This window comes from Antedon bifida, chromosome 5 (assembly GCF_963402885.1).
Source record: "Antedon bifida chromosome 5, ecAntBifi1.1, whole genome shotgun sequence".
Lineage (NCBI taxonomy): Eukaryota > Metazoa > Echinodermata > Crinoidea > Comatulida > Antedonidae > Antedon > Antedon bifida.
Window position 1 is genome coordinate 18,191,826 of NC_136230.1, and position 17,353 is coordinate 18,209,178.

The following is a 17,353-nucleotide window of genomic DNA, read 5'->3' on the forward strand; positions in this document are numbered from 1 at the left end:
GGAGTTTTTTCCAAAAGATGTTTTATGGGGGTTTGGGGCGTTTATTTGAAAACTGTAAATACAGTATGAACATTTTGTTAATTACAGGAAATGGAAGCTACCTTTGTTGTATGCTTATAAAAGGATCATGATAAAATTGTAATTCCGTTTAGAATCTACATTCAGGATGACGTCTAAATTATTTTTAACACTCATTGGACAGCTGATGTTGGGGTTTGTATTTTCCAATAGTTTAAAGGTTAAGCCAGTTATAAAAGACCTGGCTAATCATGAATTAAAACTTTATAGAGGGCGCTCGTTCCTCGAAAAGCTTCAAGACAAAGGACATACAGCATGGCTGGAAAACTCTTGTGAAAATATTCTTGGACTTCTTTTAATGAAGAAAAAAGTAATAAAAAAACTGGATATTGCAATTAGTGAAGTTAAACAAAATCAGCAAATTGAGGCACCAGAAAGGCAATTTCAAGTACATACCTTTGAGATATTTCAAAAAGAGTTAAATGAGAGTGAGAATTCAATATTTATGGCAATTAATTCTTTGAAAAGAGACTTGGAAGGAGATTACAAAGACATAATTAACATAAAAGACAGTAGTCTTGAGAGACTTGAGGCATTAAGAGAGGCAACTTTAAGAGAGGAACAAGAGTTTAATGACTTATTGGCAGCTGAGAAGCATCAGGTTGAATATCAATTACATTTAAAACAACTAGGAAATAAATCTTTTGGAGACAATCGAACAAAAGTTGATTTTATCTTGGATGAGATATTGGCAGAGGTTGCTATAGCAGCAGATAATCTGGAAAATCGTATTGAAGATCATGCATTTGATCAATCAAAGCAGGTAACACAATTTTTGTTTGATAATAAACCAATAATGATTGTATATCATAAAACACAATCCATGCTTTCACTAGAGATTCATTTAAGGCCCTGTTCACACTGATCAAGTGTTTTATTTATTGTATGTATTGGTACATCTTGTTATAGTTTGATATCACGGTATCACATTTTAAAAGGCAGTGGGAAAACAATTTACGTAATGAATATGTAACAATAAGCAATAGCAATAGTCATGAATGTCGGAACTTCCGTTCTGTGTCTGAATTTATCAATAATCTGTATCCTTTTTAGTCGCGTGCAAGGCGACTCTACAGCTCACTATGTCGGTCGGTTGGTCGGTAAACACTAACTTGAGCACGCGACTGCAGCCATGTATATGGCCTTGTTTACCATTGTTTTAAAATTAATTTGAAAGAATCGAGAGTTCGTTCCAGGAAAGGATGCAACAAAAGAAAAAAGTGACCTTGCAATCAGCATTGTAAGCTCCATCAGTGTGAATATAGCCTAGTCCTGAATATTTCAAGGCAAATGTTTTCTCTCTGTGACCAACTACCAACTTTTTACTCCCAAATGTTGGCAGGTATCCAAAATGGCACCAAATCGGAGCAGTAGGTCAGAAATAAAGGAAGAATGAATTGCACTGTATACAGAATCATCAATCATAATATCAGAATTGCATTCAAAGTTTTCATTATATATCTTTAGGTTCGAGGTGCTTTTATTGAAGCAGTTGTTCGTTTAGATGAGAATGGTAGGAATATGAATAATTCAAATACACGACACAATCATCAAGATGTTATGAGTTTATTGGTTGACACTAATAATAATCAGTATGTTTTAACTAAACCTAAAGATACAACAGTTCCCCATGAAGACCATCATTTCATTCAGGTAAACAAATTACTTTGATGATTATTATTATTTGACATTTCAAGCACAATCTTGCCAGGAACAAGAAATTTGATGTATTTTTATAGATGATATTTTTGTATGCCAAAGTTAAAAAAGTATTTATAAATTCAATCTGCAGTCCAAAAAAATGCCTTTCTTACAGTAAAAACTAGTTCGTGTCCGTGAACACAGATAGGCTTTGAAGAATATAAAAAGTATACATGGCTAGCTACTCAACAGATAAAATAAACCATTTCGGCCAAAGTCAAGTCGGTCCTGCGTCAACTCAACCACAAATTAATAGGTCAATCGGCCCCAATAAAGTATGGAATGCAAAAGTTGCAAACAAAGAGCATGGGGAATATAGCTGTTCAAGAAGACTTTTAAATGAATAATTTTAGACAATAGGAACAAAAATAATAAAGAACTAGAATTTAATTCGTCACTTTGACGAATTATAGGTGATCATTTTTATCATTTTACCGAAATTAATTTTTTTTAACCATGCACGTACGTTAACATACGATCGAAAAATGTTGATGTATGCCATCCTATTATACGCTTATAGTGCTGAGTTGTGCCTGTTATATGCCATATACAATATGTACAGTATATACTGTATATCTATATACAGTGTAGCATAGGTGAAATTACGGGACACACATCATGTTCTAATTTTTGGTCATGATGACGTTATCAAACTAAACTTTAAGATGACAATTTCGAAAGATAATTAATTGAGCAAAAAAATATAAAATTTGGAAAAAAATTTGGCACGTAGAAGCGCTGTGCGCGCTCTTTGAATTTTGTATAACTTTGACGAAAAATATGAAAAAAATACTTTTTCACTTCAACTGGCCATATGTTAACGTCACAACATCCGATAGGCTTAATTTTTATATGAATTAATATCTACATTTCATCAGCTTTCATAATAAATTATAATCATCAAGGTAACCTTCAATTCTGAAGAGCTGTAAGATATTCAAATTTACTGCGAAGGTGAAATTACACGGCCTACGTTATTCAAGTTTTTACACGTAATGACGTCATTAAAATGAAAATAGTGTCAACTCATGATAAAGATAATTAATTAAGCAAGCACATACTGAAATTTGTGCGAAATTCGAGCACACATAACCAAGATGCGCTCTGTTGAATGTGATAATCTACACAAAAAGATAACAAATCCTAATTTTTAAATTCAAGTGGCCATTTGATGACGTCAAAACATTTTGTACATAAAATGTGTACATGAATTCATATAGATTACAACTCAATGGCTTCCAGAATAAGTTAAAAAAATCGGGGGTCATCTTGCATTCTGAAGAATTATTTTCATTTTAAAAAAGACCTATTTTTCACCATTTTCAGAACTTTTGTAAAATTAATGTGCGCATTTTGTCATTTTTAACGTGCTCGTATAGCGTTATTTTAAGTCGGAACTGACTCAAATTTGGTGAATGTACTAAGGATGGTGAGTAGAATGAGATTTGTAAAAAAAATTCATATTTTTTACGCTTTTTAAGTATCGCACGCGCAAAAACGCATTTTTGCGCAGTAATTTTTTGAAACACGCAAATGGCCTAATTCATGCTCTAAATTGATCAAAACTTAATTTTGAGCGTTTTAAATTTTTAACGCGCGATTTCACGCGCATGACCCTGCGTGCGCGTGCGTTTTTATTTGCTAATATTTTGACCTGAAGTTTACGTGTAGTAAATTTTATTAATATGTGATAATGAATTATGGAGATATGATTGATAATGTGATTTCGCAAAATGGCGTATAAATGTCGTCACGGATGAGTGATCACGCTGGAAAGCTTATTAGGATTAAGTTATATTATTTGAAAGATATTCTGAAATTTTGGTAATCATTGACATTAAGCTTTTTGAGATAATTGTTACACAAAATAGTGTACAGAAACAATAAAAAGACTAGACATGTAACTCGTCACTTTGACGAGTTTGGTTATCCGTCGCGCAAGTGGTGAAACATGGACGTTTAACAACGTACCTTTTAACATTAAGGGATAGGTTGAGGACAAAAGGAAGTGTTCACGTTGGCATTATGACCTGAACTGAAGAATATGATATGTTGTTATTGTTGAATTCTATTATTTAGATTCATATATAGTATACACAGTATAATCTGTATCCATATCACATACAGTGTAGAATAGGTGAAATTACGGAACCCGCTATTTATTGCAATTTTTAACATGTTGACGGTTTTAAAATGAAACGCGAAGGTAGCAATTTCGGAAGGAAATTATCTCAGCAACAACATATTAACATCTAGAAGACATTTGAATACGTGAAATATTGATGCACGCTCTTTTAAATGTAATGAATTATTACGCAAAAGATGAAAATACGACTTTTTTCATTTAACTGGCCATATGATGACGTCACAACATCCGATTGGCAAAATTTTCACATGATTTCGTATCTACAATCCAATAGCTTCCATAAAACGTTTTAATCGTGATTATCAAATTTTATTCTTACGAGCTATAACAGATTAAAATTTACTGTAAAGATGAAATTAATGCCACACGTAATTAAAATTTTTAGGCATGTTGACGTCATAAAAATTAAAATATTTTTCACTCATGCGAAAGATAGTTGATTGAACTAGACAATATAAAAATCGGGGTGAAAATGGAAAACGAATAAGTGGAGATGCGCTCTATTAAATGTGATGAGCTATGACGAAAGATACAAAAATCCTAAATTTTATATTCGCGTGGCCACACGATGACGCCACAATGTCCGGTTAGCCATATTAATACATGATCCGATATCTACAACTCATCAACTTCCAGAAAATGTCATCCACAAAAAGTTGACCGTGCAGTTTAGAAATTACGACTGTTTAAAAAAAGGCATAATTTTGACGATTTTTTTAACTTTTTCATCAAAAACACGCGCAAATTGGCCAATTCGACGTGCTCGTATGACGTTACTTTAAGTCGAAATTGTTTAAAAGTTGGTAACATTACTAGAAAAGGCTGGAAAAACATAAATCACGCGGAAAAAATTTGTTTTTAATGCTACGTGCGCACCGCACACGTAAAAATTTGCGCACACTTGGGAATTTTTTACATGCTTAAAACGACATGAAACGCGTAGAAAGTTGATTAGAAATTAATTTTGCGCATTTTGAAATTTTAAATGCGTGTGCACGCGTAACTTTGTGTAAAACACACAATTTTTTTTCTACAGAAAGTTAGCGCATGATATAAATAAAACTTTTGCAAAGTTTCAATTTGAAATGTTATTTGGTTTTCGACCTATGTTAAATACGAGAAAATCGTTAAATCGCGCGTAAGTCACGTTGCGCAATTGTAAACGTCATGAAAAGCTTCGCTTGACGACGTTACGTAAATGTCAAAATGTTAACATAGTTAACAAAATGTTATGTTTGCAAGTTTTAGAGAAAAGCGTTACACAAAAATCATACAGAAAGAAAGAAGATGACAAAAAAGAAGATGATGATGATTTCGTACAATCACAAGAGGTTATCCTGCAACTTCGTTGCGGATAACCAAAAAAAAATAAAGATTTCATACAATAACAATAGGTGATCATTTTATTCTAAATGATCACCTAATAATTTTATACTACAATAAATCAATTAATAATTATTTTTCTTACGTATACCAAAGTTTATGTGAGAACACGGTGACTTGAGTTGCCGTGGGGATGAGTTGATGTGGGAATAACTTGACTTTGGTCGAGATGGTTTAGGGACGACATCCGGCACCCTAACCTGCAACAGATTCTTTGCAGTTTTGACAAAAGTCTTTAAAAAATCTTGTTTTTATATGTTTTCAAAATACTGTAACTTGTGTACATTTATGTTTGTGTTTACTAGGATATCATAATTCTTATGATAGTGGCATTTGTCTGTGGATGGCTCTGCAACTCAATTCATTTACCAGCAATGTTTGGCTATATTATGGCAGGTGTAATTCTTGGGTCTTCAGGATTTGGAGCTATCAAGGTACAGTAATTACAAAATAAGTATTTATTTAAATAATTGTTAAATTTTGCCCACTTGTATTAAACAAAAGAAGAAACAATATTGCCATGCATCTAGTTTGGGAATCGAATGGCGAGGTACACACCTTTGGGAGGTAGAACTAAATTGTTTTAATCTACTGGCCAATTCAAAACTTCACAAAATTTAAAACCTTAAAAACTAAGCATCTCTATCTAAAGATAGGTTGCCATTCAAAATAATTTGTATTACAACAATTTTTTAGTTCACTCATTTTTAGCTGCCTACTTTTTTGGGTTGATAATGACAAATTTAATTCCAATACTAAAATTTGAAATCGTCACTATGGACAAGTGCCATGTGCACGTCATATGTTAGAATATTGCGCACAGAAAAAAGATTATGCCATTGTGACCTGAAGAAAATAAAATGTTGTTACGGTGCTCTCTATTTTGTGTCTAAGTATATACAGTATACACTATATACTGTATACATACTACATACAGTGTAGCATAGGTGAAATTACCTGCCTTTTATTCCAATTTTTAACATGATGACGTCATCAAAATGAAAAGCGAAGATAGCAATTTTGGAAGGGAATTATCTGAGAAACAACATATTAACGTGTTGAAGAAATTTGGATACGTAGAATATAGATGTGTATAGAATGTGAATGAACTGTGATGCAAAAGATGAAAATACGATTTTTATAATTCAACTGGCCATATGATGACGTCACAACATCCGATGCGCAAAATGTGTACATGGATTCGTATCTACAATTCAACAGCTTCCAGAAAACGTTTTAATCATGATTATCGCTTTTCATTCTGAGGAGCTATAACATATTGAAATTTATTGGAATGTTGAAAATAAGTGACCAAAGTTATTCACGCTTTTGCACATGATACATCATAAACATTTTAAAAATGGTAAATCATGCGAAAGATAATTAATTGACCTAGACAATATCAAAATCTGGGAGGAAAATGGAATACGGATAAGTGGAGATGCGCTCTATTAAATGTGATCAGCTATGAATAGAGAGACAAATATCCTATATTTCATATTCAAGTGGCCATACGATGACGTCACAATATCCGGTTATTAGCCATATTGATGCATGATCCGATATCTACAACTCATCACCTTCCAGAATATGTAATAAAAATAAATTTCACAGTTATTTTAGAAACTATGACTTTTTTAAAAAAGACATAATTTTGATGAATTTGTGAACTTTTTCATCAAAAACGTGCGTGAATTGTCTAATTTTACGTGCTCGTATGATTTAAAATTTAGTAAACTTCCTGTGAAAAATGCCATTTTTTTTCATTAGAAAGTTAGCGCATGATATAAATTACACTTTTGCTAAGTTTCAATTTACCTATGTTAAATACGCGAATTTCATAAAATCATGTGTAAGGTCACGTTGCGCAATTGTAAACATCATGATAATGTTAGCTGAACAACTTCACATGAATGACGATATGTTGAGAAAGTTACGAAATGTGCTTTAGAGATACCCGAGACACAAAAATTACAGAAAAAATAAAGATAATCTTTGACAATCACATAATTCGTTGCAGATAACCAATTATATTGTATTCTTTATAGATTAAAATATATATTAACTAAAAATGGGAAAAACGATAACAAATCAGCATTTTTAGCGACTTCTGGAGCGGAGCGTTTAGCTGTTGCACTGGCCAAAAATATGTTTGTAATGGGTCAAACATAAATTATAGAAATTTCCCATGGTGCACATGGAGAAAGAAATTAGCCTAATTTGGGAAAACAGTATTGAAGTATTGAACTGTACTACACTACTGGATTGTGCATCAACTACAGTAATATAGTTGATTCAAAATGTAAAAACTGGAAAATTATTAATTTTAGCATTTTTAATATATATTTTGCATTGGGAAACAATTAAACTGCATGTATGTATTAATAAGGTAAACCTCTAATTGATTTACACTCTGAAAACCTCCTATGTCGCCCCCATTCCATACTGATACAATTTTTATTGTTAAAATGCCAAAAAAAGTGTAATATTATCAATATCAGGTTGAATTTTCATTTAAAAAAAATTTTCCTTTGTAGGCTGTTGTTCAAGTAGAAACATTAAGTGAGTTTGGTGCATTTTTCATATTGTTTTGTGTTGGATTGGAGTTTTCACCTGAAAAAATAAGAAAGGTATGTTGCACTAAATAAACAGACATTTTGTCATAACTTAGCTTTGGTATTTTTCCATTTAGTTGGTCATGTCATTCGTACAAAGATCATTGGGTTTCGAGGATATAAATAATACACAGTAATAGTACCTGTATCAAAAGATACTGTAGGCAATTTTAAAGCGAGGACCAATTGAAAGTACAGTCTTGAATGCCATCTTGAAATGGGGTTTATTGGATGGACTGCTCGCTATTGTTAAGTCTACGGAGTAATGCTCACATACTGTATGTTTGTTCAGTGGCTGGATCTCAATGGAGATACAAAAAAAAAAAGCGAAAAGCTAAATCAAAACGATAAAGAAAACAGCCAGCCCTTCATCAGTGCAAGTGAGGGAATTTGGATAAAGTCATAGCATATGAGGTGGCAAGTGCTGCCTGGGTGGACAGGAATAAAAGAAATATAACAATAGAAACAGCGTGTATATGTATGTATATATATAAACAAATCAGGCAAAGAACATTAATTCTAAACCGCCCGGTGATATACTGAAATTTAATTAATTAATTTGAAACGATAAAGATGAGGAAATCTGTGAGAATGAGAAAAAGTCGCCCCAACCGAGACTCGAACTCGGACCGCCTGCTTGATATGCAGATGTCCTAACCATTAGACCACTGGGGCATACATATATAAATCGTGGTAAATTTAACGCAGATCATGAAAGCGCAAGTGCTCGATACAAAATGTAGAGCCAAATATAAATAAATGATAAAGACGCTAGTAAATTACCAACTGAACATTTTATTGCACTACAGGCTGCTTCATGAGTATGAACTCAATCTTCAATCTTTAGTCCAGTGGCAGGAGGGGGGAATCACCACCCGAAAGGGGACAAATTGCCATCCAACTTTTCTAGACCAGAATTTTCCGTAGATTACGAATATGGAAGGTAATCGATCAGGATAGGAAGCGTTTTCGAGATATAAGGGGTCAAAGTTCAAAATTGACCAATTACAACAATGTATTATGTATATGTATTATAACAAATTTATTGAAGCACAATTTGGTCTTTTATTACATTTTTAGGATTATAAGTGTCTATTCAATCACCTTGTGAAAAAAAAATCCTTTGTAATTAAGGGTCAAATGTCAATATTGACCAATCATAGAACGTACCTCTAAAACCAAATAAAAACTTATATTAATAAAAATTGGATGTTTTCTTATCCTGTTAATCAATCATACGCAATGTAAAAGAGCGAATACATCATTTCATCAGTTGACATAAGGTCAATTTCATCAGTTGACATAAGGTCAAAGGTCAACATTTTAATACACGTATTAACAAATAAATGCAAAGTTGTCCAAACTATGATATTGATGGTTTTACAATTAATCAAATTATTTGATTAGTAAAGTTATGTTATTTCATTATAATTTTGATTAATATAATTATAATACTGTTTTTAATCAAATCAGACTTCGATCAGGATAGGAAGCAAATAGGAAGAGATAAGGGGTCAAAGTTCAAAATTGACCAATTATAACAATGTATTATATACATATGTATTATAACCAATTTATTGAAGTTCAATTTGGTCTTTTAATACATTTGTATGGTTATAGGTATCTATTCAGTCGCCTTATAAAACAAATACTTTTCAATTAAAGGTCAAATGTCAATATTGACCAATCACACAATTTGCATATAAACCCAAATAAAAACTAACATTTAGGACAAAATGTTATGTTTTATCATTCTGTTAAGACATCTATCAATCATACACAATCAAAAGAGCACATTTATCATTACACAAGTTGACATAGTTCAAAGGTCAACATTTGAACAAGTGATATACTAAATAATGCAAAGTTATGAGATTGATGTTCATAAATGTAATCACGTTATTTGATCAGTGAAGTTATGGTATTTTTATATTTTTTCTAGTGCGCATTATTTTAAATGTATTAAAATAATACTGTAAAATAAATAATAAAATTATTAATATTATTAATATTATGACGGTTAAAATGTTATGATGTTAAAATGTTACGCTGACCTTCAATGATTTGCCACTATACAGTTGCATTTATTAGAGCTACAATATTCGTTTTTGGAAAATAAACTACTATTCATCAGAACCAGAGAATACCAATTCGTACAGGATAGGGCATAGGCAGATCCAGGTGGCCAAACTCAATCCACAACTCAATACACAGACAGACCACAATTTTTATATAGCCACAGATAGTTTGGCCCATACAGGAAAGAGTTTCCGGTACACAAAAGATTCTAAAATAACCCATATGGATTTGCCTGAATGAACCCTCTAAGGACCCTTTTGGGATCTCTATGTGGTGTGCTACATAAGGCCCTGTATTAGAAATTAATATGGGGTAAATAAAACTAAAATGTTCACCCTCAATCTTTAAATAACATTTATGGATTTGCCCAAATGAACCCAAGGGCCGATCCTTCATGGACCTTTCGGGGTTCTCTATGTGGGTCTACAAGAGACCCTATATTGGAAATAATGTATGTGTGGTGAAAATGTGGGTTCATAGAGATATAATAAATATCCCTGTGCACCCTCGATCATCCATAAGGAACATTTTATGGATTTGCCCAAATTAACCCAAGGGCCGGTCGTTCTCCATGGATGGACATTAAGCCCCATAATGGAAATATAAGAGGTGACACTGTGATTTCATATAGACAGGCGCGGCCCATGGAATAAAGCTGCCTGTGCACTCTCGATCCTTAAGGAACACTTATGGATTTGCCCAAATTAACCCAAGGGCCGGTCCTCCATGGATGGACATTAAGTCCCATAATGGAAATATAATGGGTGACACTGTGGGTTCATATAGACAGGCGGGGCCCATGGAATAAAGCTGCCTGTGCACTCTCGATCCTTAAGGAACACTTATGGATTTGCCAAAATTAACCCCCCAAAGGCCGGTCCTCCAGGGATGGACATTAAGCCCCATAATGGAAATATAAGGGGTGACAATGTGGGTTTATATAGACAGGCACCATGGAATAAAGCTGCCTGTGCACTCTCGATCCTTAAGGAACCGATTTGGATTTTGCCTAAAATGAAACAACAGCAGGTCATCTATTTAGACCCTTCTGTGTTTCTCTACTGTATGTTCAGTTCTACATTTGGCCCCTGTATCGGATCAATGCACTTGGCTACATAAGTTACTGTGTAAGAAATATATCAGGTAACTAAAACTGTAGGTTCCAATATTAAGCCATGGGAAAAGCCTGTCTGTGCACCCTCAATCCTTTTAAAAGGAACCCATATGGATTTGCCAAAATGAACCAAGGGTAACTTCTGAATTCTCTATGAACCGTACATTCCGTTGGAGATACATGGATACCTGATTGAAATTGCTCAAATGTTTCTGAAAGACATTGTACTGTATAGTAGTAGTATTCCCCTTCCACACCTCTTTGCATTAAATCCGCCCGATAGGCTCTTATGTACAGGATTTCAAAGCAATAATCACACTTGTATTTTTCAAGCAGTATAATCTATTAGATTGAATAAAAATATCTATTATAAACAATTTGCCGTTAGAAATCTCTATGCCATGTCGTTATTTAGATGAGAAAAACAGGTCAAAGGTTAAAATTACAGAAAAATAGTGTTTCAGTCACTTTTTGAAAAAAATGTTGCATTATGGCAAGTATAAACATATATATTGTGAACAATTTGATACCAAAATTGGCTCCTTACGACAAATATTTATTAATTTATGTTTTTATAACCTTATTCAATTATGTCAAAGGTTAATAACCACACTTCCGGTCATTTTCAAGCAATATCATCTGTTACACTGAATATAAATGTATATCTTGGGAACAATTTGCTTCTATTTTTAATTCTCTCCGACCTGCCGTTACGTCAAAATTGCTAAAAATGGGGTTTCCGGTCAATTTTACAAAGAAAGTTCTGTTAGAGCTAATATATACATATACATTGTGAACAATTTGACACCAAAATTATCTCACTAGGTCCAGAATTTCCAGAGATATAGCATGTTTTTATATTGGTCAATTTTGAACTTTGACCCCTTATATCTCGAAAACGCTTCCTATCCTGATCGCTTACCTTCCATATTCGTAATCTACGGAAAATTCTGGTCTAGAAAAGTTGGATGGCAATTTGTCCCCTTTCGGGTGGTGATATCCCCCCTCCTGCCACCGGACTACTTGGCTCTGAATGATCATTCAGAGCCAAGATTGAAGATTGAGTTCATACTCAATTATTTATACTTAATAATAATAATTATTCATACTTAATTATTTATATATATATATATATATATGCTCGACGCGATTATGAGATCATCATGTTCTGAATATGAGCACTGTTTCTATAATTTGACAGTATGATTTATATATAATTTACACAGTGCTACGCAACACAATTGATTTACATATACACAATATTATTTTAAAAACCGTTGCGTATTAAAGTTGGAATTTATTCTGACTAGTTAGGTCTCCACTGATTGTGAGGGCGTTTGTTGTATGAGGGAATGTATCTGGTGGGTGAATATCTGTGATAATACCATACATGGCTCTGTGGTCTAGTGGTATGATACTCGCCCTGTAAGCGAGAGGTCGCAGGTTCGAATCCCGCCAGAGACATTTTTTCATACAACTAAAAAATATGGAACTTTTGCCAATGAGCTATGCCCTACTCGATTATGAGATCATCATGTTCCGAATATGAGCACTGTTTCTATAATTTGACAGTATGATTTATATATAATTTACACAGTGCTACGCAACACAATTGATTTATATATATATATATATATATGAATGTTTGGTTCAATGTAACCGTCTAAAAAGTGTTCAATACAGTAAAGAGAGCTGAAATATATGTTAAGTCTGGAAAAGAAGTAAAAACTACAGTTTGGTCTCTACAGGCTTGTTTAGTGAGTCGTGCAACTCACTCATCAGGAGACTATAATGAGAACAATCAACGTTGATTATAAGCACATTTACTTGTAGAATTAGCATTTACAGGTGATATATTTTGGAATGTTAGCTGTTATGTAACAATGCTTTCTTTCTGTGTCAGCAGGCAGACACAAGTTTGTTACGTTTGTTTAATGTCGATAATTCAGGGTGGCGGATGATAAATATTTCTCTTTGAGGCAGAGGTTGCATTTTTTGTTTGCGCAACTATATGCTTTAGTAGATGCCAAGATGCGCCATGAAATTGAATAGTCTGTGTTGTTGTCCTTGAGTGTCCAATATGTTTACTGAATTCAGTTGAGTTTCTAGAATGTGTATGATGGAATGATGCGGTGTGATTTCTGTATCGTGTTTTTTAAAATCATTTTCAGTGAGTCCGATATAAGTTTCCGAGGTGGATTTGTCTTTGCGTGTAACTGTAGCTTGGTATATTACAGATGGTTGTAGGCAATTTCCGTTTAGCGGGCATGTGTCTTTCTCTCAGCAGTTGCATGTTTTGTTTTCTTGCATGTTTTCCATGGATGTTGTTTTGGTTCAGTATTCTCTTGTTGTGACTCTCTATTATCTGTTTCATATTTTTCATACAGCTGTAGCTAATCTTGATGGTGTTTCGGTTGAAGATTTTCCGTAATTTGTTATCTTTTGGAAAATGTTTGTCCACCAGGGATGGGAATTTCTGTCCAATGTTTGTGCTGACGTTTTGGCTTGTACCACAGAATGTTGTTTCGTTGGCTGTTTTTTCATCTTATCTGGGTTACCGGCTTGTATTTTAGTGTGTGCTGGTATCCACTGTCGTTAAGGGCTTTCTGGTATACAGGGGCGGCTTGGTTGAATGAATTCTTGTCGGATGACAAGGACGAGAGTCGTTTGTGTTTATGTTTATTCCAGCGGGTATATTCTTTAGGATGATCGGTGGGTGGTTACTTTGTTGATGGATATACTGTAACGTGGCGTTTGGTTTGGTATAGGGCTGGTATGTGTTCCTCGCTAGGTTGAGTGTGATGTCTAAGAAGTTAATGGCCCCACAGCATTCGATGTGACTATGGATAGTTATGATGGCGCAGAAACGTGTGAACTTGTTGGGAGCTTCCTGTTACACCAGTTACAACAGAAACTAGGAATCAACATAGGACTTTACAGAGATGACGGCCTTGCCGTCATAGACACCATCACAGAAAACATTAAAAAAGGCATATGCCAGATATTCAAAGATAATGGCCTACGCATTACCATAGAAGCAAACAAGCAAGTCATTAACTTCTTAGATTTGCTACTCATAAATTTCAGGTCATATTTCATCATATGAGGCCTGGCATCGCAAAAGCGGCGCAGAGTCGAACTTTTGAGATATTTAGCCTTGAAGTTCAGAATGTGAAAAACAGCCTAACCTATCTATTTTAAAATTTCAATAAAAAACGATAGAATAAACACTTATCTTTAACATATCAAACTCTTGTTCATAAAAAAATATCACAAGTACCGTATTGTTCCTAATAAACGCCCCGCCCCAAATAAACGCCCCCCTTCATTGCCCAATCTATATAAACAGAGGATTCTCACGTTTAGAATTGGTTTTCAGCCCGGAAAGTCACATTTTTCAGCGACTGTGATAACGATGTACGCTAACCGCGTGACAAACATGTAGGCCTACACTGGGCGCGTAGGGTAATTCCTACTTCATTGTTGATTTTCTCAAAATGAAGATTTCCTGAGCTAGAAAGTGACTCTTTTGTTTTCATTAACAATTCTTCATATAATTAAACCAATTTTAATAAACAACGGCTCATTTTAAAGGTTATTAAATATAGATTACGAATATATAAAAATCTAAAAAATGATTATTTCCGACACTACACCGATTTTGTGATGCCATGCCTCATATGGCAATATAATTACGAGCGTATCGCATATAACGCATGCGTACATGCGCTTAAAATTTTCAAAATTATCAAATTTATTTTCTATGAAATTAGAGTACGTTTAAAAAATTGCAATGAGTTCCCAGATTTGTGCTCGTGCACTGCACGTTAAACGTTAATACGCACTTTTTTTGCCCGATTTCTGTTTTACAACTTTTCCTTAATAATGTCATCATATTTGATTCACTTTCCAACTCAAAATTACGTTATACGAGCACGTCAAAAGTGACAGGCTATGCATGTTCAGCAATTTCGGTTGGTTGGTCGGTCGGTTGGTCGGTCGGTAAACTAACTTGAGCATGCGACTGCAGCGATGTATATGGCCTTGTTAAATATGTATTTTCTGTATCTTTTTTATTTGTGGATTACAAGTTATTTGCTCTATAATATAATCAAAATTGTTCGGCAATTCTGAATGAGAATATGGAGTCCTCTCTCCAATGCTTATAAATGGGGTACAGGATTATATCTGCCTACTGTCAAAAATTGTACTCATATTATTGGTAAGTAATATACAGAACAAACTGTTTCACAATCTTAATGAATTTTAACTAAAATAAGCAAAACAAATTCAACCAGTTGAGACAGACCTGACATCAGTTATATATCAAATGTTGCTAAATTATGTGTACTTTCTTTGAAGGTTTTACATGTTGCGGTATTTGGAAGTATGTCTATGACTATGTTAATGGTGCTGTTTGGTCTGGTATGTGGTTATTTTCTTCATATTGCACCAAGTCAAAGTACCTTTATTGCAGCCTGTCTTTCATTGTCTAGTACACCATTGGTGGTGAAGTTTCTAGGGTCTACTCATAAACATGGAAAAGCTGAAGGTATACTATATTATTTATTTGTTTGTACTAAATAGGATAACTATTACTGAGTAGAAGTAAGATGTCCAGGAAAAATACAAATATTAAATAAAACTAGATTTGAACTTTGACGAGTTAGTTATCCGCACAACAACGCCACATGCACGTACGTATCTACATACAATGTAGCATAGTTGAAATTACTGGACCCACCTTTTATTCAAATTTATAACATGATAACGAGATGAAAATCCGACTTTTTTTATTCAACTGGCCATACGATGATGCCACAACATCCGATTGGCAAAATTTGTACATGAATTCGTATCTACAATTTAATATCATCCAGAATACGTTTTAATCACGAGTATCACTTTTTATTCTAAAGAGCTTTAACAGATTGAAATTTTCTGTAAAGATGAAAATAAGTGACCCATGTAACTTTGTGTACAACACGCCATTTTTTATCCACAGAAAGTTTGCCATTGATATGAATTAAACTTTTACCAAGTGTCAATAAAAATTAAGTTTGGTTTTTATTCTATGATCAATCATAACAATTCTTATAATCGCGCGTTAGTCATGTTGTGCAACTCTGATGCCATGCAAAAATAGAAGGTGCACAACTTCACATAAATGTCCATATGTTGACAAAGTTATGAAATGTTACAGTATGTTTTCACATTTTAGAGATAGGCGAGACACAAAAATGAATGAAAGAAAGAAGACTAGATTTGAACTCGTCACTTTGACGAGTTAGTTATCCGCATGACAAATCATGTGCACACCATAAGTTAGAATCTTGCGCACAAAAAAGATTATGCCATTATGACCTGAAGAAAATGGAATGTTAGTGCTGTCTATTTTGTGTCTAAATATATAGTATACACTAAATTCTGTATACATATTACATACAGTGTAGCATAGGTAAAATTACGGGACCCGCCATTTATTCCAATTTTAACATGGTGACGTCATCAAAATGAAGCACGGAGATAGCGATTTCGGAAGAAAATAATCTGAGCAACAATATATTTACATGTTGAAGGGATTCCAACACATAAAATATAGATGCGCACTCTTTTAAATGTTATAAACTATATGACGCAAAAGATGAAAATCCGACTTTTTTTATTCAACTGACCATATGATGATGTCACAACATCCAATTCGCAAAATGTTCAAATGAATTCGTATCTAATTCAATAGCCTCCAGAAAACATTTTAATCAAGATATCACTTTTTATTGTGACGAGCTATAACAGATTGAAATTTACTGTAAAGATGAAAATAATTGATCCACGTTATTTAAATTTTTAGACATGATATGTCTGTATGATGAAATATGTTTTAACTCATGCGAAAGATAGTTGATTAAACTAGACAATATTAAAATGTAATACAGGACTAACTATAATACAGGAAAAAAAAGTTGATGAAGATCTCATACAACACAAGGAGTTATCCGCCAAGTTACGGATAACTAAAAAAACAAATAACATTTTTAATTCTCTTTTATATGCGTGGAATAAAACCTCTGTTCGGTTTTTTGGCTTTACTTCTGCAATTTGCCTCTGTTTGCCTATGTTAAATATTTCTACCTTGGTTAAAAGTGCTCATTATCTGCACTGAGGAAACAATGGATGATTAACGGTTAAGATTAATAGTGATGTATGTTGCAAAATAGGGATCTGTTCTTTTCTAAT

At 33.5% G+C, this 17,353-nt stretch overlaps 3 protein-coding genes and 1 non-coding gene across 8 annotated transcripts in view; 3 read left to right on the forward strand and 1 right to left on the reverse strand.

Moving 5' to 3' along the window:
* LOC144842648 (transmembrane 9 superfamily member 2-like) overlaps positions 1-17,353 on the forward strand; it is a 119,394-nt gene that overhangs the window by 61,112 nt on the left and 40,929 nt on the right. The window lies entirely within an intron of this gene.
* The window catches only part of LOC144842685 (beta carbonic anhydrase 1-like), a 307,431-nt gene that overhangs the window by 21,389 nt on the left and 268,689 nt on the right, over positions 1-17,353 (reverse strand). The gene's annotated exons all lie outside the window — the stretch shown is intronic.
* Positions 1-17,353, forward strand: part of LOC144842644 (transmembrane and coiled-coil domain-containing protein 3-like) — a 48,800-nt gene that overhangs the window by 14,315 nt on the left and 17,132 nt on the right. For 4 of the 5 annotated variants that reach the window (XM_078699133.1, XM_078699132.1, XM_078699131.1 and 1 more), the window contains exons 2-6: positions 88-841; positions 1,546-1,731; positions 5,614-5,742; positions 7,846-7,938; positions 15,479-15,668. In XM_078699133.1, coding sequence (XP_078555259.1) covers positions 167-841; positions 1,546-1,731; positions 5,614-5,742; positions 7,846-7,938; positions 15,479-15,668 — 1,273 coding nt within the window. In that variant the 5' untranslated portion in view covers positions 88-166. Of the gene's footprint in view, positions 1-34; positions 842-1,545; positions 1,732-5,613; positions 5,743-7,845; positions 7,939-15,478; positions 15,669-17,353 lie in introns of those variants that run through there. The other variant, XM_078699130.1, reaches the window with a different exon arrangement.
* Positions 12,509-12,580, forward strand: Trnat-ugu (transfer RNA threonine (anticodon UGU)). Its single transcript has one exon. It is a non-coding gene; the product is annotated as a tRNA-Thr (tRNA).